At 40.9% G+C, this 18,379-nt stretch overlaps 1 protein-coding gene across 1 annotated transcript in view; it reads left to right on the forward strand.

The window, feature by feature from the left end:
- The first annotated feature begins 17,583 nt into the window (after window positions 1-17,583).
- Window positions 17,584-18,379, forward strand: part of LOC128567580 (protein mono-ADP-ribosyltransferase PARP14-like) — an 86,087-nt gene continuing 85,291 nt past the window's right edge. Inside the window, 1 exon segment of the mRNA XM_053564865.1 lies at window positions 17,584-17,941. Coding sequence (XP_053420840.1) covers window positions 17,755-17,941 — 187 coding nt within the window. The 5' untranslated portion in view covers window positions 17,584-17,754.

Consider the following 18,379-nt stretch of genomic DNA (forward strand, 5'->3'; position numbering starts at 1 on the left):
TTTTGTGAGAGTCCATTGCTTAGTTTTATCTTTTGCATCAGTGTGGAGGTTGGGTTCTGTCCTTTAATCTCTGAGTTCTTACTTTGCTTTTCATCCACTATGGTTGTCAGTGTGTAGAACAGGTTGAAGTATTTCCTGTGGAGCTGGTCTTGTTGTTGTGAATTCCTCAATGTTTGTATATCCGTAAATGATTTGATTTCTCCGTGAATTTTGAAGCTTAGCTTAGCAGGATACAGAATTCTGGGCTGGAAATTGTTCTGTTTAAGTAGATTAAAGGTAGATGACCATTGTCTTCTTGCTTGGAAAGTTTCATTAGAGAAGTCTGCGGTAACTCTGATGGATTTGCCCCTATAGGTCAACTGGCGCTTACTCCTGGCAGCTTGCAGAATCTTTTCTTTTGTCTTGACTTTGGACAGGTTCATCACAATGTGTCTTGGAGAAGCTCGGTTAGAGTTGAGGCGACCTGGGTTCCGATATCCCTCTGAAAGCAGTGTGTCAGAATCTTTGGTGATATTTGGGATATTTTCTTTTATAATATTCTCTAGTATGGCTTCCATTCCTCTGGGGCATTCTTCTTCCCCTTCTGGAATTCCTATAACGCATATGTTGGAACGCTTCATAAAGTCCCATAATTCTGACAGTGAACGTTCTGCTTTCTCTCTCTTCTTTTCTGCCTTTTTCACTATCTGAGTTATCTCAAGAACTTTGTCTTCTACGTCTGAAATTCTTTCTTCTGCATGGTCTAACCTGTTGCTGATACTTTCCCTTGCATTGTTAATTTCCCTAATTGACTGTTTCAGTTCCTTCAACTCTGCTATATCCATTTTATATTCTTCATATTGTTCATCTCTTATTTGATTCTGTTTTTGGATTTCCTTTTGATTATTTTCCACTTTATTAGCAATTTCCTTCATTGTTTCCATCATTTCTTTCATTGTTTTCATCATGTGTATTCTAAATTCCCTTTCTGTCATTCCTAACATTTCTTTATAGGTGGAATCCTCTGTCGTAGCTATTTCATGGTCCTGTCGCGGGGTTGTTCTGGACTGGTTCCTCATGTTGTCTGGATTTTCTGCTGATTCTTCCTCATGAGTGATTTCTTTTATCTGTTTCGTTGCCCGAATTTTCCTTTCACTTCCTCTTGCTCTTTAAGTTCTCATGCCTGTGGACTAAGGGTTAGATGAGTCCTTTTGGTACAGGACCAGAAGGGTGAGAAGGTTGAAGGGCAAGAAAGGGATGAAAGAAAGGAGGACGGAGTGAAAAGAAAAAAAAATAGAGAATGGAGAGGGGGTGGGTAAAAGGAATATTGACAAAAAGAAGAGAGGCACAGAAAGAGGGAGACAGAGCAATATAGGTGTACAGTAGGGTACTTTCACACAACCTTAACAAAAAACCACCTTCTGGGGGTGTCCAGTTGGGTGGTTCCCTTCCAGTCAGCAGCTCTTTGCTAACCTGATCAGACACAGTGCCCCACCTCCACCAAGTAGAGAGGAAAGACAAAAATGGTATAAATCAAACCAAAACAAGCAAACAGAAAACTTTACAGGACAAAATTGGGCGAAAACCAAATAATAGCGGTAGAAACACTAGCAAAAATGAAATTCTAGTTATTGGAAAAGGTAGCAATGGGAAATTATCATTAAACTAGAAAAATTGAGAAAGAAAAAAGATCTGTACGGAAAAGGTTGAAATTAAAAAACAAGACAACATCAACAACATCAAAATAAACAAAAAAGCCAACCAAACCAAAAAAAAAAAAAAAAAAGAAAAAACAAAACACAACCAAAAACAAAGCAATATGTATATGTTGTTGAATTTTGTCTGGGCAACACGTGGTTTTCTGGAGTATGAGATGTCAGTCACAGTTCTGATACGACTGGAGGCTGCTGATTTCTCAAACCCCAGCAGGTAGACACCCTAAATCTCTCTTCAGCCCACTTAAAAGGCACTTTTAACTTGTAAACTTGCTGAGCAGAAGCTTTCCCAGGGAAGTGCTTGTCGCTGGAATCACTGCTGAAGTGGCTATCCACTTACCCAGTGTGCCAAAACCAGTCTCACTCCACCCCTGAGGATTAGGGCTGCAAGGTGGCTCAGACCCTACCATTAGGCTACTCGGTCGCTGGGTTACCAGCTCCCACCCGATTCTAGCTCTGTGACCCTGAGGGCAGAGCTTCCCAGGGCAGATCACTCACAATGGCTCCCTGTGGCCCACAGCCAAACACTATTAGCTCCGTCTGGCTCAGCAGTTCAGACTGGGACCCAAGACAACAGCCAAAGTTCTCCGCATTCCTGCTCAGGCTCTCCCCAAGGCAGTTCAACTGAGTGCCAAGTCCAAAGACACCAAAAGAGTTCACTGGTAAGACCTTTCTGATTTGCAGTCTCGCTGCTACTGAACTTACAATTGTGGGAGGGTTTAGACCGATTGAAACACTCGACCACTTCCCATTTTTCCACTGTTTTAGTCTTCCTCTTGGGGTCCAGAAGTCTTTCACTGACTCTCTGTATCCTCACAGGGGTGATGATAGGCAGATCCCACCAGCCAGAGATGCCTGGATTCCTATATTCCCGGACTCACGGTGCCCAGATGCAAGGAAGCTGTTACTCAGCCACCATCTTGCTCTCCTCCTATGTCTATTTTTTAAAATGAGAAAAATGAAGATATATCGTTTTGGCTTATTTGCCCAAGGTCCTATAGCTAGTGAATTTCAGATTTAGGTTTGAACCCAAATCTGAAACTCAGACCTTAACCATTATACTATCCTAATTCCCAGCACCCTAAGGAGGGTCCAGGGATATTCCATCCAAATACCCATTTTAGGAATGACTAACCTATCCTCCAGAGGCTGGGAATATCTGCTGCAGACAAGTCACAGCAGCATTCTTCACTGGAAATTGTTGTTAACCTTCAAAGAGATAATTCTTCCCCCAAGACTTATTCATGTAGAGATTTAAAACCATAACTTTCTTCTTTAATTTGGGGCCACTACAAAGCTATGCTAGTTCCATAATACTATTGAGACCTTCATATTATAAGCCAGTTAGTTAATCCTTGTGCCCAGTCCTGCCTTCCTCAATTCCTTACATATACTTCTCCCTTGGGCACTCCCTAATAAACTTCTGCACTCAACTCAGTGTCTTTAAGCATGTTTCCTGGGGACCCAATTAAGTCAGAGCCTTTTCATAGTATGTTTTCCTTTTATTAATAAAATCAAATATTGCTTTGATTTGAATGTTCCCTCCAAAATTTATGTTGAAATGTAATTGCCATTTTGACCATATTAAGAGGTGGGGCCTTTAAGAGGTGATTAGGTCATGAGGGATTTTCCTCATGAATGGATAGTACCATTATTGCGGGAATGGATTAGTTATCTCTGGACTTCAGTCCCCCCTCCCCCTTTTATTCTCTACCTCATCTGTTCCCACCCTCTCCAGCTCTCTCTCACCATTAGATGCCTTCCCCCTTGCACCAATGCCACAAAAAGGCCCTTATCGGATGTGGCCCCTTCATCTTTGACTTCCAAGCCCCTAGAACTATGAACTAAATAAACTTTATTTACAAATTCCTCAATCTATGATGTTCTGTTACAGCAGCTGATAATGGGCTAAGACAAATATCAAATAATTATAAACACATTAACATAATTATGCTCTGTGGGAAACAGTAAAACTAAAAAAGCAAATTAATGTAAAAATTTTTCTGAAAGTTTCCTGGTCTTAAGATGGCCAGGAATCTCTGCTAGGAGGAAACTTTAGGTGAGAGGAGTGAGGTAAAAGTAAGGCCCGTGTGGGATGCTGCTATGAGCCAGCAACTGATATTTCTTGCAGCTGGGGAGTGAATGGGTTTATCACCCTGAAGAAGGGATCTGAGCAGAGCAACATAGTATATATTTCTACAGCAAGACTGTTTGTGGTTGTGTCCTAGTTTAACTATTCACTTTCTGTTACCTTGGGCTATTTAACCTTTCTGTGCCTCCGTTTCCTCATAGTGAATTACAGTGGAACCTCCATAGTTGATCATTTCCTTAAGTTGACCTAATTTTCATAGACTGGACATGTACTACATTTACGTATCAGTACAGTAAGCCTAGTTCCTTATGCTAACCTCCTCCATATGTTGACCATTTTGCTACAGTCCCTTGGGTAGTCAATCTAGAGAGGTTCTGCTGTATTTAATGTCTGTTGAGTTACTATACTCTTTGATACATATCCTACTCTGATAATGGGTTGTAAAATCAATGTGTGAGTTTTAGCATTTTTTTCAATTTATTTATTTTATTGCTAAATCATAGCTGTGTACATTAGTGCAATCAAGGGATACAATGTGTGGGTTTCATATATAATCTGAAATATTCTCATCAAACTGTTCAATGTAGCCTTCATGGCATTTTCTTAGTTACTGTATGTAGGCATTTGTATTCTGCATTTAGTAAGTTTCTCCTATACCCACTCTAAGATGCACCGTGGATGTGGCCCCACCCATTACCCTCCCTCTACCAAAACCTCCCCCCTCCCTTCCCCTTCCTTGGCCCTTTCCCCGTAGTCTTGTGCTATAGTTGGGTTATAGCCTTCATGTGAAAGCTATAATTTAGCTTCATAGTAGAGCTTAGTACATTTGATACTTTTTCTTCCATTCCTGAGATACTTTGCTAAGAAGAATATGTTCCAGCTCCATCCATGTAAACATGAAAGAGGTAAAGTCTCCATCTTTCTTTAAGGCTGCATAATATTCCATGGTATACATGTACCACAATTTGCTAGTCCATTCGTGGGTTGATGGACACTTGGGCTTCTTCCATGACTTAGTAATTATGAATTGGGCTGCAATAAACATTCTGGTACAAATGTCTTTGTTATATTGTGACTTTTGGTCTTCTGGGTATAAACCTAGTAAAGGAATTATAGGATCGAATGGCAGGTCTATTTTTAGGTCTCTAAGTATTCTCCAAACATCCTTCCAGAAGGAACGTATTAGTGTGCATTCCCACCAGCAGTCTAGAACTGTGCCCTTTTCTCCACATCCACGCCAACATCTCTGGTTTTGGGATTTTGTTATGTGAGCTACTCTTACAGGGGTTAGGTGATATCTTAAAGTAGTTGTGATTTGCATTTCTCTGATGATTAAGGATGATGAGCTTTTTTTCATGTGTTTGTAGATTGTGCATCTGTCTTCTTTAGAGAAGTTTCTCTTCAAGTCCCTTTCCCACCCTGAGATGGGATCACATGTTCTTTTCTTGCTAATACAATGAGTTCTCTGTGGATTCTGGTTATTAGACCTTTATCGGAGGTGTAACCTGCAAATATTTTCTCCCATTATGAGGGCTGTCTGCTTGCTTTACTTACTATGTTCTTGGCTGTGCAAAAGCTTTTTAGTTTGATCAGGTCCCAGTAGTGTATTTTTGATACTGCTTCAATTGCCTAGAGAGTCCTCCTCATAAAATATTCACCCAGGCCGATTCCTTCAAGAGTTTTCCCTGCACTTTTTTCAAGTATTTTCGTAGTTTCATGTCTTAAGTTTAAATCTTTTATCCAGTGAGAGTCTATATTAGTTAATGGTGAAAGGTGTGGGTCCAGTTTCAATCTTCTACAGGTTGCCAGCCAGTTTACCCAGCACCATTTGTTAAATAGGGAATCTTTTCTCCACTGAATGTTTTTAATTGGCTTGTCAAAGATCAAATAACGGTAAGTAGGTGGATTCATCTCTTGCTTCTCTATTCTTTTCCAGACATCTACTTCTCTGCTTTTGTGCCAGTACCATGCTCTTTTGATCACTATGGATTTATAGTACAGTCTCATGTCTGGTAGCGTGATTCCTCCTGATGTGTTTTTATTGCTGAGTTATGTCTTGGCTATTCGAGGTTTTTTCTGATTCCATATAAAACAAAGTATTATTTTTTCAAGATCTTTAAAATATGACAATGGAGCTTTAATAGGAATTGCATTAAAAGTATATATTGCTTTGGGTAGTATGGACATTTTAACAATGTTGATTCTTCCCAGCCATGAGCATGGTATGTTTTTCCATCTGTTAACATCTACAGCTATTTCTTTTCTTAAGGTTTCATACTTCTCTCTTTAGTGTTTTTTCACATCCTTTGTTAGGTATATTCCCAAATATTTCATCTTCTTTCACACTACTGTGAAAAGAATAGAGTCCTTGACTGTTTTTTCAGCTTGGTTATTGTTGGTATATATAAAGTATACAGATTTATGGGTGTTGATTTTGTAGCCTGAGACTGCTGCATTCCTTGATTGAGTTTTAGTATTTAAAAAAAAATCAAATAGAATATAATAGATATTTTCATGATAACATGTTCTAATAGCAAGCTGTGGGGAAATAGGCACTGTCATATGTTGCTAGCAGCAGTGTGAAATGATACAATTGCTGCCGTGGTGGACTGTTATGAAATGGTTCCCCATGAACATCCTAGCTTCCTGTAATCATACCCTATGTAGTCTCCTTCCAAATAAACCTGAACTAGACCTGTGACTTGCTTTGATAAAACACATGCAGTGGAGGGAAAGTTCTGAGACCACTAAGCCCATGCCTTAAGAGGCCCTGCAGTTTGCATTTCTGCCCACTGTGAAGCCAGTGCTGCCTGAGGGACCACATCAGAGGAAAGCCCTGCATTCAACCATCCAGCTGAGGGTCGGGTATGAGTGAAGCCATCTCAGATCTTCCAGCCCAAATTGCAGCTTAGTGAAGAAACCCCACTGGCATGTCACATGGCAGAGATGAACTGTCATAGCTGAGCACTGCCCAGCCACCTCATAGAGCTGTGACACATAATAAATTGCTGTGTTTTAAGCCATTCATGTTTGGGATGATTTGTTATGGAACCAAAGACAACTGAAACACTTACGGAAGGGAATTTGGTAATATTTAAGGAAATAACACATGTATTTAATCTTTAATCTATAATTCTCTCATCTAAGGATTTACCCTGAAGCTATACCCACAACAATAACAAAACAAACATACACACTTTTACAAGGTTACTCATTGTGTCATTATTTATAACAGCAAGGTATTAGAGATGCCCTAAATGCAATGCAGAGGACATTAATTAAATACACTTCATGGACTAGGCAGCTATGAAAGAGAATGAGGAAGATATTTGTGGTTTGATACACATATAGAATAATTTATAGTCTATATTAAATGTAAAACTCAAAGTTTAATCATGTGCATATAGATACAGATTATGTACATAGTATGCTAACTTTTGTATGAAAAGAAGAAAAAATTATATACTCATATATTTTTGCAAAAAGGAACATTGAAAGAATATTGAGAAATTGGGAGGCGCCTGTGGCTCAGTTCATAAGGTGCCAGCCCCATATACCGAGGGTGGTGGGTTGAAACCCGGCCCCCGCTGAACTGCAACCAAAAAAAAGCTGGGCATTGTGGCGGGTGCCTGTAGTCCCAGCTACTTGTGAGGCTGAGGCAAGAGAATCACTTAAGCCAGGAGTTGGAGGTTGCTGTGAGCTGTGTGATGCCATAGCATTCTACCTAGGGCCATAAAGTGAGACTCTGTCTCTACAAAAAAAAAAAAAACAAAAAAATTGAGAAACTAATGACATGGTAACGCGGTTACTTACAGAGGTGGTGGAGATGGACTAAGGGACTAATCTGAACATATATTTTTATATGGTTTTGATTTTGAGCCGTATTAAAATTTTACATTTTTGAAAACAAAATAAAGTCAGCAAGGATAAAGTTGAACTCAGGCTGATTTTCTTGTCATATCCCTCTATCGGGAGAAGTGTACAGCTTTTGCTGGAACTGGTTCACACTGGCTCCCCAGAGGTGATTTTTTCAATTTTCAAAAATTTTCTGAGTTTGTTATTAACCTCCATTGTTTAGAGTCACATTTTATAATTTATAATTAAATAGATTATATAATGTTTTCATAGGGTAATAAATACTGAAAATGCATCCTTTCCTGACTTTTTTTGTTTGTGGGTTTTTCTCCTTTTTGTTCTTGAGACAGAATCTCACTCTGTCACCCTGGATAGAGTTCCATGGCATCATCATAGCTCACAGACACTTCAAACTCTTGGGCTCAAGCAATTTCTCCTGCTTTGGCACCCAAGTAGCTAGGACTACAGGCACCCACCATTACATCCAGCTAATTTTCCTATTTTATTTTATTTTGATTTGTTTATTTTTTTTTCCTGAACTTTATTGTTGGGGATTCATTGAGGGTACAATAAGCCAGGTTACACTGATTGCAATTGTTAGACAAAGTCCCTCTTGCAATCATGTCTTGCCCCAATAAAGTGTGACACACACCAAGGGCCAACCCCCATACCCCCGTCCCTCTTTCTGCTTTTCCTCCCCCCCCATAACCTTAATTGTTATTAATTATTCTCATATCAAAATTGAGTACATAGGATTCATGCTTCTCCATTCTTGTGATGCTTTAATACGAATAATGTCTTCCACTTCCATCCAGGTTAATACAAAGGATGTAAAGTCTCCATTTTTTTCATAGCTGAATAGTATTCCATAGTATACATATACCACAGCTTGTTAATCCATTCCTGGGTTGGTGGGCATTTAGGCTGTTTCCACATTTTGGTGATTGTAAATTGAGCTGCAATAAACAGTCTAGTACAAGTGTCCTTATGATAAAAGGATTTTTTTCCTTCTGGGTAGATGCCCAGTAATGGCATTGCAGGATCAAATGGGAGGTCTAGCTTGAGTGCTTTGAGGTTTCTCCGTACTTCTTTCTGAAAGGTTGTACTAGCTTGCAGTCCCACCAGCAGTGTAAAAGTGTTCCCTTCTCTCCACATCCACACCAGCATCTCCAGTTTTGAGATTTTGTGATGTGGGCCATTCTCACTGGGGTTAGATGATATCTCAGGATTGTTTTGATTTGCATTTCTCTAATATATAGAGATGATGAACATTTTTTCATGTGTTTGTTAGCCATTCGTCTGTCTTCTTTAGAGAAGGTTCTATTCATGTCTCTTGCCCATTGATATATGGGATTGTTGGCTTTTTTCAAGTGGATTTATTTGAGTTCTCTATAGGTCCTAGTTATCAGAACCTTTTGTCTGATTGAAAATATGCAAATATCCTTTCCCATTGTGTAGGTTGTCTCTTTGCTTTCGTTGTCGTCTCCTTAGCTATACAGAAGCTTTTCAGTTTAATGACATCCCATTTGTTTATTTTTGTTGTTGCAATTGCCATGGCAGTCTTCTTCATGAAGTCTTTCCCCAGGCCAATATCTTCCAGTGTTTTTCCTATGCTTTCTTTGAGGATTTTTATTGTTTCATGCCTTAAATTTAAGTCCTTTATCCATCTTGAATCAATTTTTGTGAGTGGGGAAAGGTGTGGGTCCAGTTTCAGTCTTTTACATGTAGACATCCAGTTCTCCCAACACCATTTATTGAATAGGGAGTCTTTCCCCCAAGGTATGTTTTTGTTTGGTTTATTGAAGATTAGGTGGTTGTAAGATGTTAGTTTCATTTCTTGGTTTTCAATTCAATTCCAAGTGTCTATGTCTCTATTTTTGGGCCAGTACCATGCTCTCTCGACCACAATGGCTTTGTAGTACAGACTAAAATCTGGTATGCTTATGCCCCCAGCTGTATTTTTATAACTAATAACTGCCTTAGCTATACGGGGTTTTTTCTGGTTGCATACAAAATACGGAATCATTTTCTCCAAATCTTGAAAGTACGATGTTGGTATTTTGATAGGAATGGCATTGAATAGGTAGATTGCTTTGGGAAGTATAGACATTTTAACAATGTTGATTCTTCCCATCCATGAGCATGGTATGTTCTTCCATTTGTTAATATCCTCTGCTATTTCCTTTCTGAGGAGTTCATAATTTTCTTTATATAGGTCCTTCACCTCCTTCGTTAGGTATATTCCTAGGTATTTCATTTTCTTTGAAACTATGGTGGAAGGAGTTGTGTCCTTAATTAGTTTCTCCTCTTGACTGTTATTAGTGTATACAAAGGCTACTGACTTGTGGACATTGATTTTATATCCTGAAACATTACTGTATTTTTTGATGGCCTCTAGGAGTCTTGTGGTTGAGTCTTTGGGGTTCTCTAACTACAAGATCATGTCGTCAGCGAAGAGGGAGAGTTTGGCCTCCTCTCCTCCCATTTGGATTCCCTTTATTTCCTTGTCTTGCCTAATTGTATTGTCTAGAACTTCCAGCACTATGTTGAATAGTAAAGGTGACAGAATACAATCTTGTGTGGTTCCAGTTCTAAGAGGAAAAGCTTTCAGTTTTACTCCATTCAGTAAAATGTTAGCTGTCGGTTTGTTATAGATAGCTTCAATCAGTTTTAGAAATGTGCCACCTATGTCTATATTCTTTAGTGTTCTAATTAGAAAAGGATGCTGGATCTTTTCAAATGCTTTTTCTGCATCTACTGAGAGGATCATATGATATTTATTTTTGCCTCTGTAAAATAGGGTGGATAACGTTTATGGACTTGCATATGTTAAACCAGCCTTGCATCCCTGGGATGAAACCTACTTGATCATGATGAATGACTTTTTTGATGATAAGCTGTAATCTATTGGCTAGGATTTTGTTGAGAATTTTTGCATCTATATTCATGAGTGAGATTCGTCTGGAATTCTCCTTTTTGGTTGGGTCTTTTCCTGGTTTTGGTATCAGGGTGATGTTTGCTTCATAGAATGTGTTGGGGAGGAGTCCTTCTTCCTCAATTTTTTGGAATAATTTCTGCAGTACAAGAATAAACTCTTCCTTGAAGGTTTGATAGAATTCTGGTCTGAAGTCATCTGGACCAGGGCATTTTTTAGTTGGAAGATTGTTTATTGTTTCTTTGATCTCAGTGCTTGAAATTGGTCTGTTCAGGAGCTTTATTTCTTCCTGGCTGAGTCTAGGGAGAGGGTGTGATTCCAAATATTGATCCATTTCCTTCACATTGTCAAATTTCTGGGCATAGAGTTTCTGGTAGTATTCAGAGATGATCTCTTGTATCTCTGTGGGATCAGTTGTTACTTCCCCTTTATCATTTCTGATTGAGGTTACTAGAGATTTTACTTTTCTATTTCTCGTTAGTCTGGCCAATGGTTTATCTATTTTATTTATTTTTTCATAAAACCAACTCCTTTTTTCATTAATTTTCTGAATGATTCTTTTGTTTTCAATTTCATTGATCTCTGATTTGATTTTGGATATTTCTTTTCTTCTACGGAGTTTAGGCTTAGATTGTTCTTCTTTTTCCAATTCCATAAGATGGCTTGTCAGATTGTTGATGCGCTGTCTTTCTGTTTTTCGAATGTAGGTATCTAAAGCGATGAATTTTCCTCTCAAAACTGCTTTTGCAGTATCCCACAGGTTTTGGTAGCTTGTGTCTTCATTGTTGTTATGCTGAAGGAAGTTAATGATTTCCTGTGTTATTTCTTGCTGCACCCATCTGTTATTCAACAGAAGATTGTTTGATTTCCATGCCTTTGTGTGGGGTCGAGCGTTTTTGTTAGAGTTGAGTTCCACCTTTAGTGCCTTATGGTCTGAGAAGATACAAGGTAAAATTTCAATTCTTTTGATTCTGTTGATATTTGTTTTGTGTCCCAAGATATGATCAATTTTGGAGAATGTTCCATGGGGCGATGAGAAGAACATATATTTTTTATCTTTGGGATGGAGTGTTCTATATGCGTCTATCAAGCACAATTGTTCTAGGGTCTCATTTAAATCTCTTATATCTTTGTTTAATTTCTGTTTAGAGGATCTGTCCAGCTCTGTAAGAGGAGTGTTAAAGTCCCCTGTTGTGATAGTATTATCATATTGCTCAGACTGAGTAAGGTCTGCTTCAAGAATCTGGGAGCATTTAAATTGGGTGCATAAATATTTAGAATTGAAATGTCTTCTTGTTGTAGTTTTCCCTTGACCAATATAAAGTGACCATCTTTGTCTTTTTTGACTTTAGTTGCTTTAAATCCACATGTATCTGAAAATAAGATTGCAACTCCTCTTTTCTTCTGAATTCCATTTGCCTGAAAAATTATCTTCCAACCCTTGACTCGGAGCTTTAGTTTGTCTTTTGAAGCCAGGTGTGTTTCTTGCAGACAGCAAATGGATGGCTTGTGTTTTTTAATCCAGTCAGCCAATTTATGTCTCTTCAGTGGCGAATTCAAGCCATTAATATTTATTGGGATAATTGATACGTGTGGTAGTATTCTATTCGTCTTATTTTGTGAGAGTCCATTGCTTAGTTTTATCTTTTGCATCAGTGTGGAGGTTAGGTTCTGTCCTTTAATTTCTGATTTCTCACTTTCCTGCTGATCCACTGTGGTGGTCAGTATGTAGAACAGGTTGAAGTATTTCCTGTAGAGCTGGTCTTGTTGTGGCAAATTTCCTCAATGTTTGTATATCCATAAATGATTTGATTTCTCCGTCAATTTTGAAGCTTAGCTTAGCAGGGTACAGAATTCTGGGCTGGAAATTGTTCTGTTTAAGTAGATTAAAGGTAGATGACCATTGTCTTCTTGCTTGGAAAGTTTCATTAGAGAAGTCTGCAGTCACTCTGATGGATTTGTCCCTGTAGGTCAACTGGCGCTTACTCCTGGCAGCTTGCAGAGTCTTTTCTTTTGTCTTGACTTTGGACAGGTTCATCACAATGTGTTTTGGAGAAGCCCGGTTAGAGTTGAGGTGACCTGGGGTCCTATATCCCTCTGAAAGCAGTGTGTCAGAATCTTTGGTGATATTTGGGAAATTTTCTTTTATAACATTCTCTAGTGTGGCTTCCATTCCTCTGGGGTATTCTTCTTCCCCTTCTGTGACTCCTATAACTCATATGTTGGAATACTTCAGAAAGTCCCATCATTCAGACAGTGAATGTTCTGCTTTCTCTCTCTTCTTTTCTGCCTCTTTTACTATCTGAGTTATCTCAAGAACTTTGTCTTCTATATCTGAAATGCTTTCTTCTGCATGGTCTAACCTGTTGCTGATACTTTCCACTGCATGTTTAAGTTCCCTAAATGAGTGCTTCAGTTCCTTCAGCTCTGCTATATCCTTTCTATATTCTTCATATCGTTCATCTCTTATTTGATTCTGTTTTTAAATTTTTTTTTGTTATTTTCCACTTCATTAGCAGTTTCCTGCATTGTTTCCATCGTTTCTTTCATTGTTTTCATCATGTGTATTCTAAATTCCCTGTCTGTCATTCCTAACATTTCTTTATAGGTGGCATCCTCTGCAGTAGCTACCTCATGGTTCCTTGGCGGGGTTGTTCTGGACTGGTTCTTCATGTTGCCTGGAGTTTTCTGCTGAGTCTTCCTCATGAGTGATTTCTTTTATCTGTTTCCTTGCCCTAATTTTCCTGTCACTTCCTCTTGTTCTTTAAGTTCTCTTGCTTGTGGACTAAGGTTTCAATGAGTCCTTTGGGTACAGGATGAAGAAGGATGAGAAGGTTGAAGAGCAAGAAAGGGATGAAAGAAAGGAGGAATGAGCAAAAAGAAAAAAGGATAGAGAAAGGAGAGGGGGTGGGTAAAAGGAATACTGACAAAAAGAAGAGAGGCACAGAAAGAGGGAGACAGAGCAATATATGTGTACAGTAGGTTACTTTGACACAACCTTCAAAAAAACCCACCTTCTGGGGGTGCCCAGTTGGCTGTTTCCCTTGAGGTCAGCAGCTCTTTGCTAACCTGATCAGACACAGTACCCCACCTCCACCAAGTAGAGAGGAAAGACAAAAATGCTATAAATCTAACCAAAACAAGCAAACAGAAAACTTTATGGGATAAAATTGGGTGAAAAAACCAAATAATAGCAGTAGAAACACTAGAAAAATGAAATTCTAGTTATTGAAAAAGGCAGCAATGGGAAATTATAATTCAACTAGAAAAATTGAGAAAGAAAAGAGTCTGTACGGAAAAGGTTGAAATTAAAAAACTAAACAACATCAACAACATCAAAATAAACAAAAAAACAACCAAACCAAAAATAAATAAATAAATAAAAAACACAACCAAAAACAAAGCAGTATGTATATGTTGTCGAATAGTGTCTGGGCAACACGTGGTCTTCTGCGGTATAAGATGTTAATCACAGTCCTGATACGACTGGAGGCTGCTGATTTCTCAAACCCCAGCAGGTAGAAACCCTAAATCTCTCTTCAGCCCTCTTAAAAGGCACTTTGAACTTGTAAACTTGCTGAGCAGAAGCTTTCCAAGGAAAGTGCTTGTTGCTGGAATCACTGCTGAAGTGGCTATCCACTTACCCAGTGTGCCAAAACCAGTCTCACTCTACCCCTGAGGGTTAGGGCTGTAAGGCGGCTCAGACCCCGCCCTTAGGCTACTCAGTCACTCGGTTACCAGCTCTCTCCCGATTCTTGCTCTACCACCCTGAGGGCAGAGCTTGCAGGGGCAGATCACTCACAGTGGCTCCCTGTGGCCCACAGCCAAACACTATTAGCTCCATCTGGCTCAGTGGCTCAGATTGGGGCCCTAGACAATGGCCAGAGTTCTCCGCACTCCTGCTCAGGCTCTTCCCAAGGCAGTTCAAGTGAGTGCCAAGTCCAAAGATACCAAAACAGTTCACAGGTAAGGCCTTTCCAGTTTGCAGTCTTGCTGCACTATACTTACAGTTGCCGGCGGGTTTAGGCCGATTGAACACACACGACCACTTGCCAGTTTTCCACTGTTTTAGTCCTCCTCTTGGGGTCCAGAAGTCTCTTGCTGACTCCCTGTATCCTCACAGGGATGATTATAGGCAGATCCCACCAGCCATAGATGCCTGAGTCCTATCTCCCCAGACTCACGGTGCCCAGATGCAAGGAAGCTGTTACTCAGCTGCCATCTTGCTCTCTCCCTTTCCTATTTTATTTTAATAGAGAGAGAGTCTCTCTATTGCTTAGGCTGGTCTCGAACTTGTGAGGTCAAGTAATCCACCTAAATCAACCTCTTAGAGTGCTAGGATTATGGGGGTGAGCTACCACACTCGGCTACTACCTGATTTCTTGACTACATTCTGCTACTACATGTGCCCCGAGTTATTTATGTCTGCTGTATCTGGCATACATATCATATAACAGTATACTGCTGTTTAACTCTTCCCAATTCTAGTCAGTAGCAGCTCACTGGGAAGATGTAAATACTGGGAATATTTACACCATGGAATTAACAAGCACAACAAGTTAGGACTGGATTTATTGTTTGGTTGATTATCTAGACTTAAGAAAGAGATGGAGAACATGGTAATGAGGCAGATTATTTACAAGCCAGTCAGCCTGTAGCCATTACATTGTAAAAAGCACCAATGATTGAGAAAATATTCTTGCATTATTTGAAAACTATCACTCAATTCAGTAAAGAAGGAATCACGTCACCGACAAATAAGAGTTCTGACAAATGTCTTCCTTGTTTCATTTCCATCTTGTTAACCTAAAAAAGTGTTAATGGGCATTTATGTCAGAACCACTTATTCATCAATTTCAAGCATAGGTGGGCTGCAGATGTAATTTTGGCAAAACTCTTCAAAATATTCTTTGAGAATCAATTGGCTATTTAGACTCTATAATAGAGTTGTATATTTTATTATTATTTGCAATTTTTTGTGTTATCCAACCATTACAGGAATATAATTTTTAATAACCATACACACATACGTAAACTTTTTTTTCCCTGAGAGATGGTTGCTCAATATTTAATAGCATATCACTGGTGGAGATCAAGCATGTTATGGTGTGATAATAAAATATTTTTATATGATAATAATATACTATTATATTATTATATAATTATAATGTATGTCTCCCTTTTAAAAAAATATGCTATAGTTTGTACTCTCTGAGAGCGAATGCCTGTCTTGGGACAGTTGCTTGTGTGTCAGATTCAATGTTACCTAACTGGATGACCAGTAAAGGCCTTTCCACACACTCAGGCAGATGAAGTCTCCTCCAGGCTGGCCTGGGAAGTCACCTCCATCACCCACCCAACTGAAAATTAGTAAACCTAAGTGACTCCTATTTGGGAGAATGTACCATTAGAGATTACTGTCCTGGCAGATTGAGGCATAAGGAAGACTTTCCCAATGGAGGAGATAAAGCTCCTGAAAGGGACCTGAGTATAGAGAGTGAGGCCAAAACCCAATGTGCCCATCGGGTGAGTCGCTCTGAGGTCTGAACCTCTTGGAGTGCTTCTTCCTTGACTTGTGACTACATCCTATTTTGTGGGGGTCTGGGCTGGGAGGTTCAGGAGCAAAGTGAGGTGGAGTGGTGGACATGAGATGCTCACGACTCTCTGATGACAGAAAGGAAAGTAGCCCTTTCCTCAATTTACACTTTAGTGGGAGGAATAGGGCACCCAATGCTAGTTTGTAGAGAAGTTCAAAGTCGCCTGATGTTAGGCGAGAGAAGTTTGAAGAGAACCCAAAAGAGGAAATTTAGGTGAAGCAGGGAAAGGGAAGTTCAGCCCCCAAATGCAGAATGGGCTGTTCCATTAAGATTAGTTGTGGCCTTGAGGTGGAGTCCAGCCAAGGAATGTGAACATGGTGGCTTCTATGTTGCAAGGGCACCTCCTCCCCCAGCCCTGAGAGGACGCTTGCCTCTTGGGCAGGAAGTGAGTATGATGCTGAATAGTTTGCTCCTTCCAGAACCCTCTTTCCTTGGCTTTCAAGAAGTGCCATCCACATGCTATGATAGGTCCTCCTCCGTCCATTCAGGAGTGAGGAACAGAGCTGATAAGCAAGGCACATTGCTGATACTTGAATAAATCCTTGGAAGGACTCCAGAAATAGTCTCCACCTTATTTCTTATAAAATGGTAACATGAGGAAAAAGAAGCTTTGTCCTCCGGACTCTAGGGAGAGGGCATTAGGGGAAGTGCTGATTTAGTTCTGGATTGGGGAAACAGTCACGACTATGTCTGAGGGCTGTGACAGGCCCTTCTGTGTCCTGTGTCCCGACTTCAGCAGGGCCCAGGGTAGTTTAGACCAGATGATGAGCACCTTCTGCAGGTAGACAGGTGCAGTAGAAGATATCCCAATACTGTCTAGCATTAGCACAGACGGGAAATAAAAGCCTGGTAAATTCTCTTTAGCCCATCTCTACTTTATTCTGAAATTCAGCTTCGATGTGATTCAGACAATGTTCCAGGTCCAGGCCCCAGAGGAGAGCAGCTCTAATTCTGGCACAGTCTAAGAGACCTGTCAACTCCTGCTTCTAAGCTTCTGTCTTTTGACTTCATTCCAAGTACATGGCACCTAGTAAACATTCCACAAGCAAGGGGAGTGCATCGCGTCTCCCGCATTTCTAGACATGTGCTATGAACAGTTCAGGGAACAAAAATAAGAAAACAAAGTAAAATTCTGGTAATTACACTGTTGAAAGAAATCCCCACAAGGGCAACAAATATTTTAAAAGGGTCAGGTTTTGCGAACCATTTTATTCTCTGGTAAAATGTCTGCTTATGGCAAAAGTGAAACTATCCTCGTGTTTGTTCAAAGTCTGGCGACCCAAAGCTGCTGGTTTTAGCTGTGGGCTGGTTGAGTGCCCGTAGCTTGGGCTACCCTGGGCGCAGGTGGAGGGAGGCCTGATGGCGGGGGCTGCAAAGGATACCCCTGCTGCCCAGGACAAAGGTGGCGAATGGGGGTTACTAGCTCAGTCCTGCCTCAGCTTTTTACGGCTCAAGACGGGAACTAGAGGTCGGTAGAGTTTTCCAGAAAAGGAAAGCGAAAGAGGCAAAGTCAACCGCCCAGAGTTGTGGGGATGGGCGGGCCAGCAGTCAGGACGGAGGGACGCGCAAGCTGAGCCTAGGATGGCTGAGTCCGGCTCCTTCCCGCTGCTGGTCCAGGGGTCTTGGGGCCCCGACCCCCCGAAGAGCTTGCGCGCCAAGTTGCAGATGTACTTCCAGAGCCCAAAGAGATCCGGCGGGGGGGAGTGTGAGGTCCAGCAAGACCCCGGGAGCCCGTCCCGCTTCCTGGTGCTCTTCCACCCGGAGGACGGTGAGGGGCGCCGCGGGGCGGGGCGGAGGAGGGGGCGACCCTGCCCTCCCTCCCGGGATTCGGGCGGGGGCTGGGCCCGGGGCTCGCGGCGGGAGGATCCTCCCGGCTCCTGCAACCCTAGAGAGGTGCCGGGTGCAGGGCAGAGCGGACTCGGAGCGCACCCGGGGCGCTGCGCTTCCTGGCGCGTCTCTGCCCTGCCTGGAGGTGATGGCGGAACCGCACCAGCGAACCTGTGTCTTAGAGTTCCTTTCTGTGTTTCCCTGTTGTTGATGTTTTTGGTGAAGAAAAGTGGTTAAGAAACACCTGGAGTCAGGGGGATTCTTCATGGGTCTTGGAGATTCACGGTGTCCTGACGTCACAGAGCCGTCTTCTACATCTAGGCCCACATTGGAAGGGGGCGGCAGCCAGCTGCACATGGGCACATAGCGCCCTGGTTGA

Source organism: Nycticebus coucang, chromosome 16 (assembly GCF_027406575.1).
Source record: "Nycticebus coucang isolate mNycCou1 chromosome 16, mNycCou1.pri, whole genome shotgun sequence".
Taxonomy (NCBI): domain Eukaryota; kingdom Metazoa; phylum Chordata; class Mammalia; order Primates; family Lorisidae; genus Nycticebus; species Nycticebus coucang.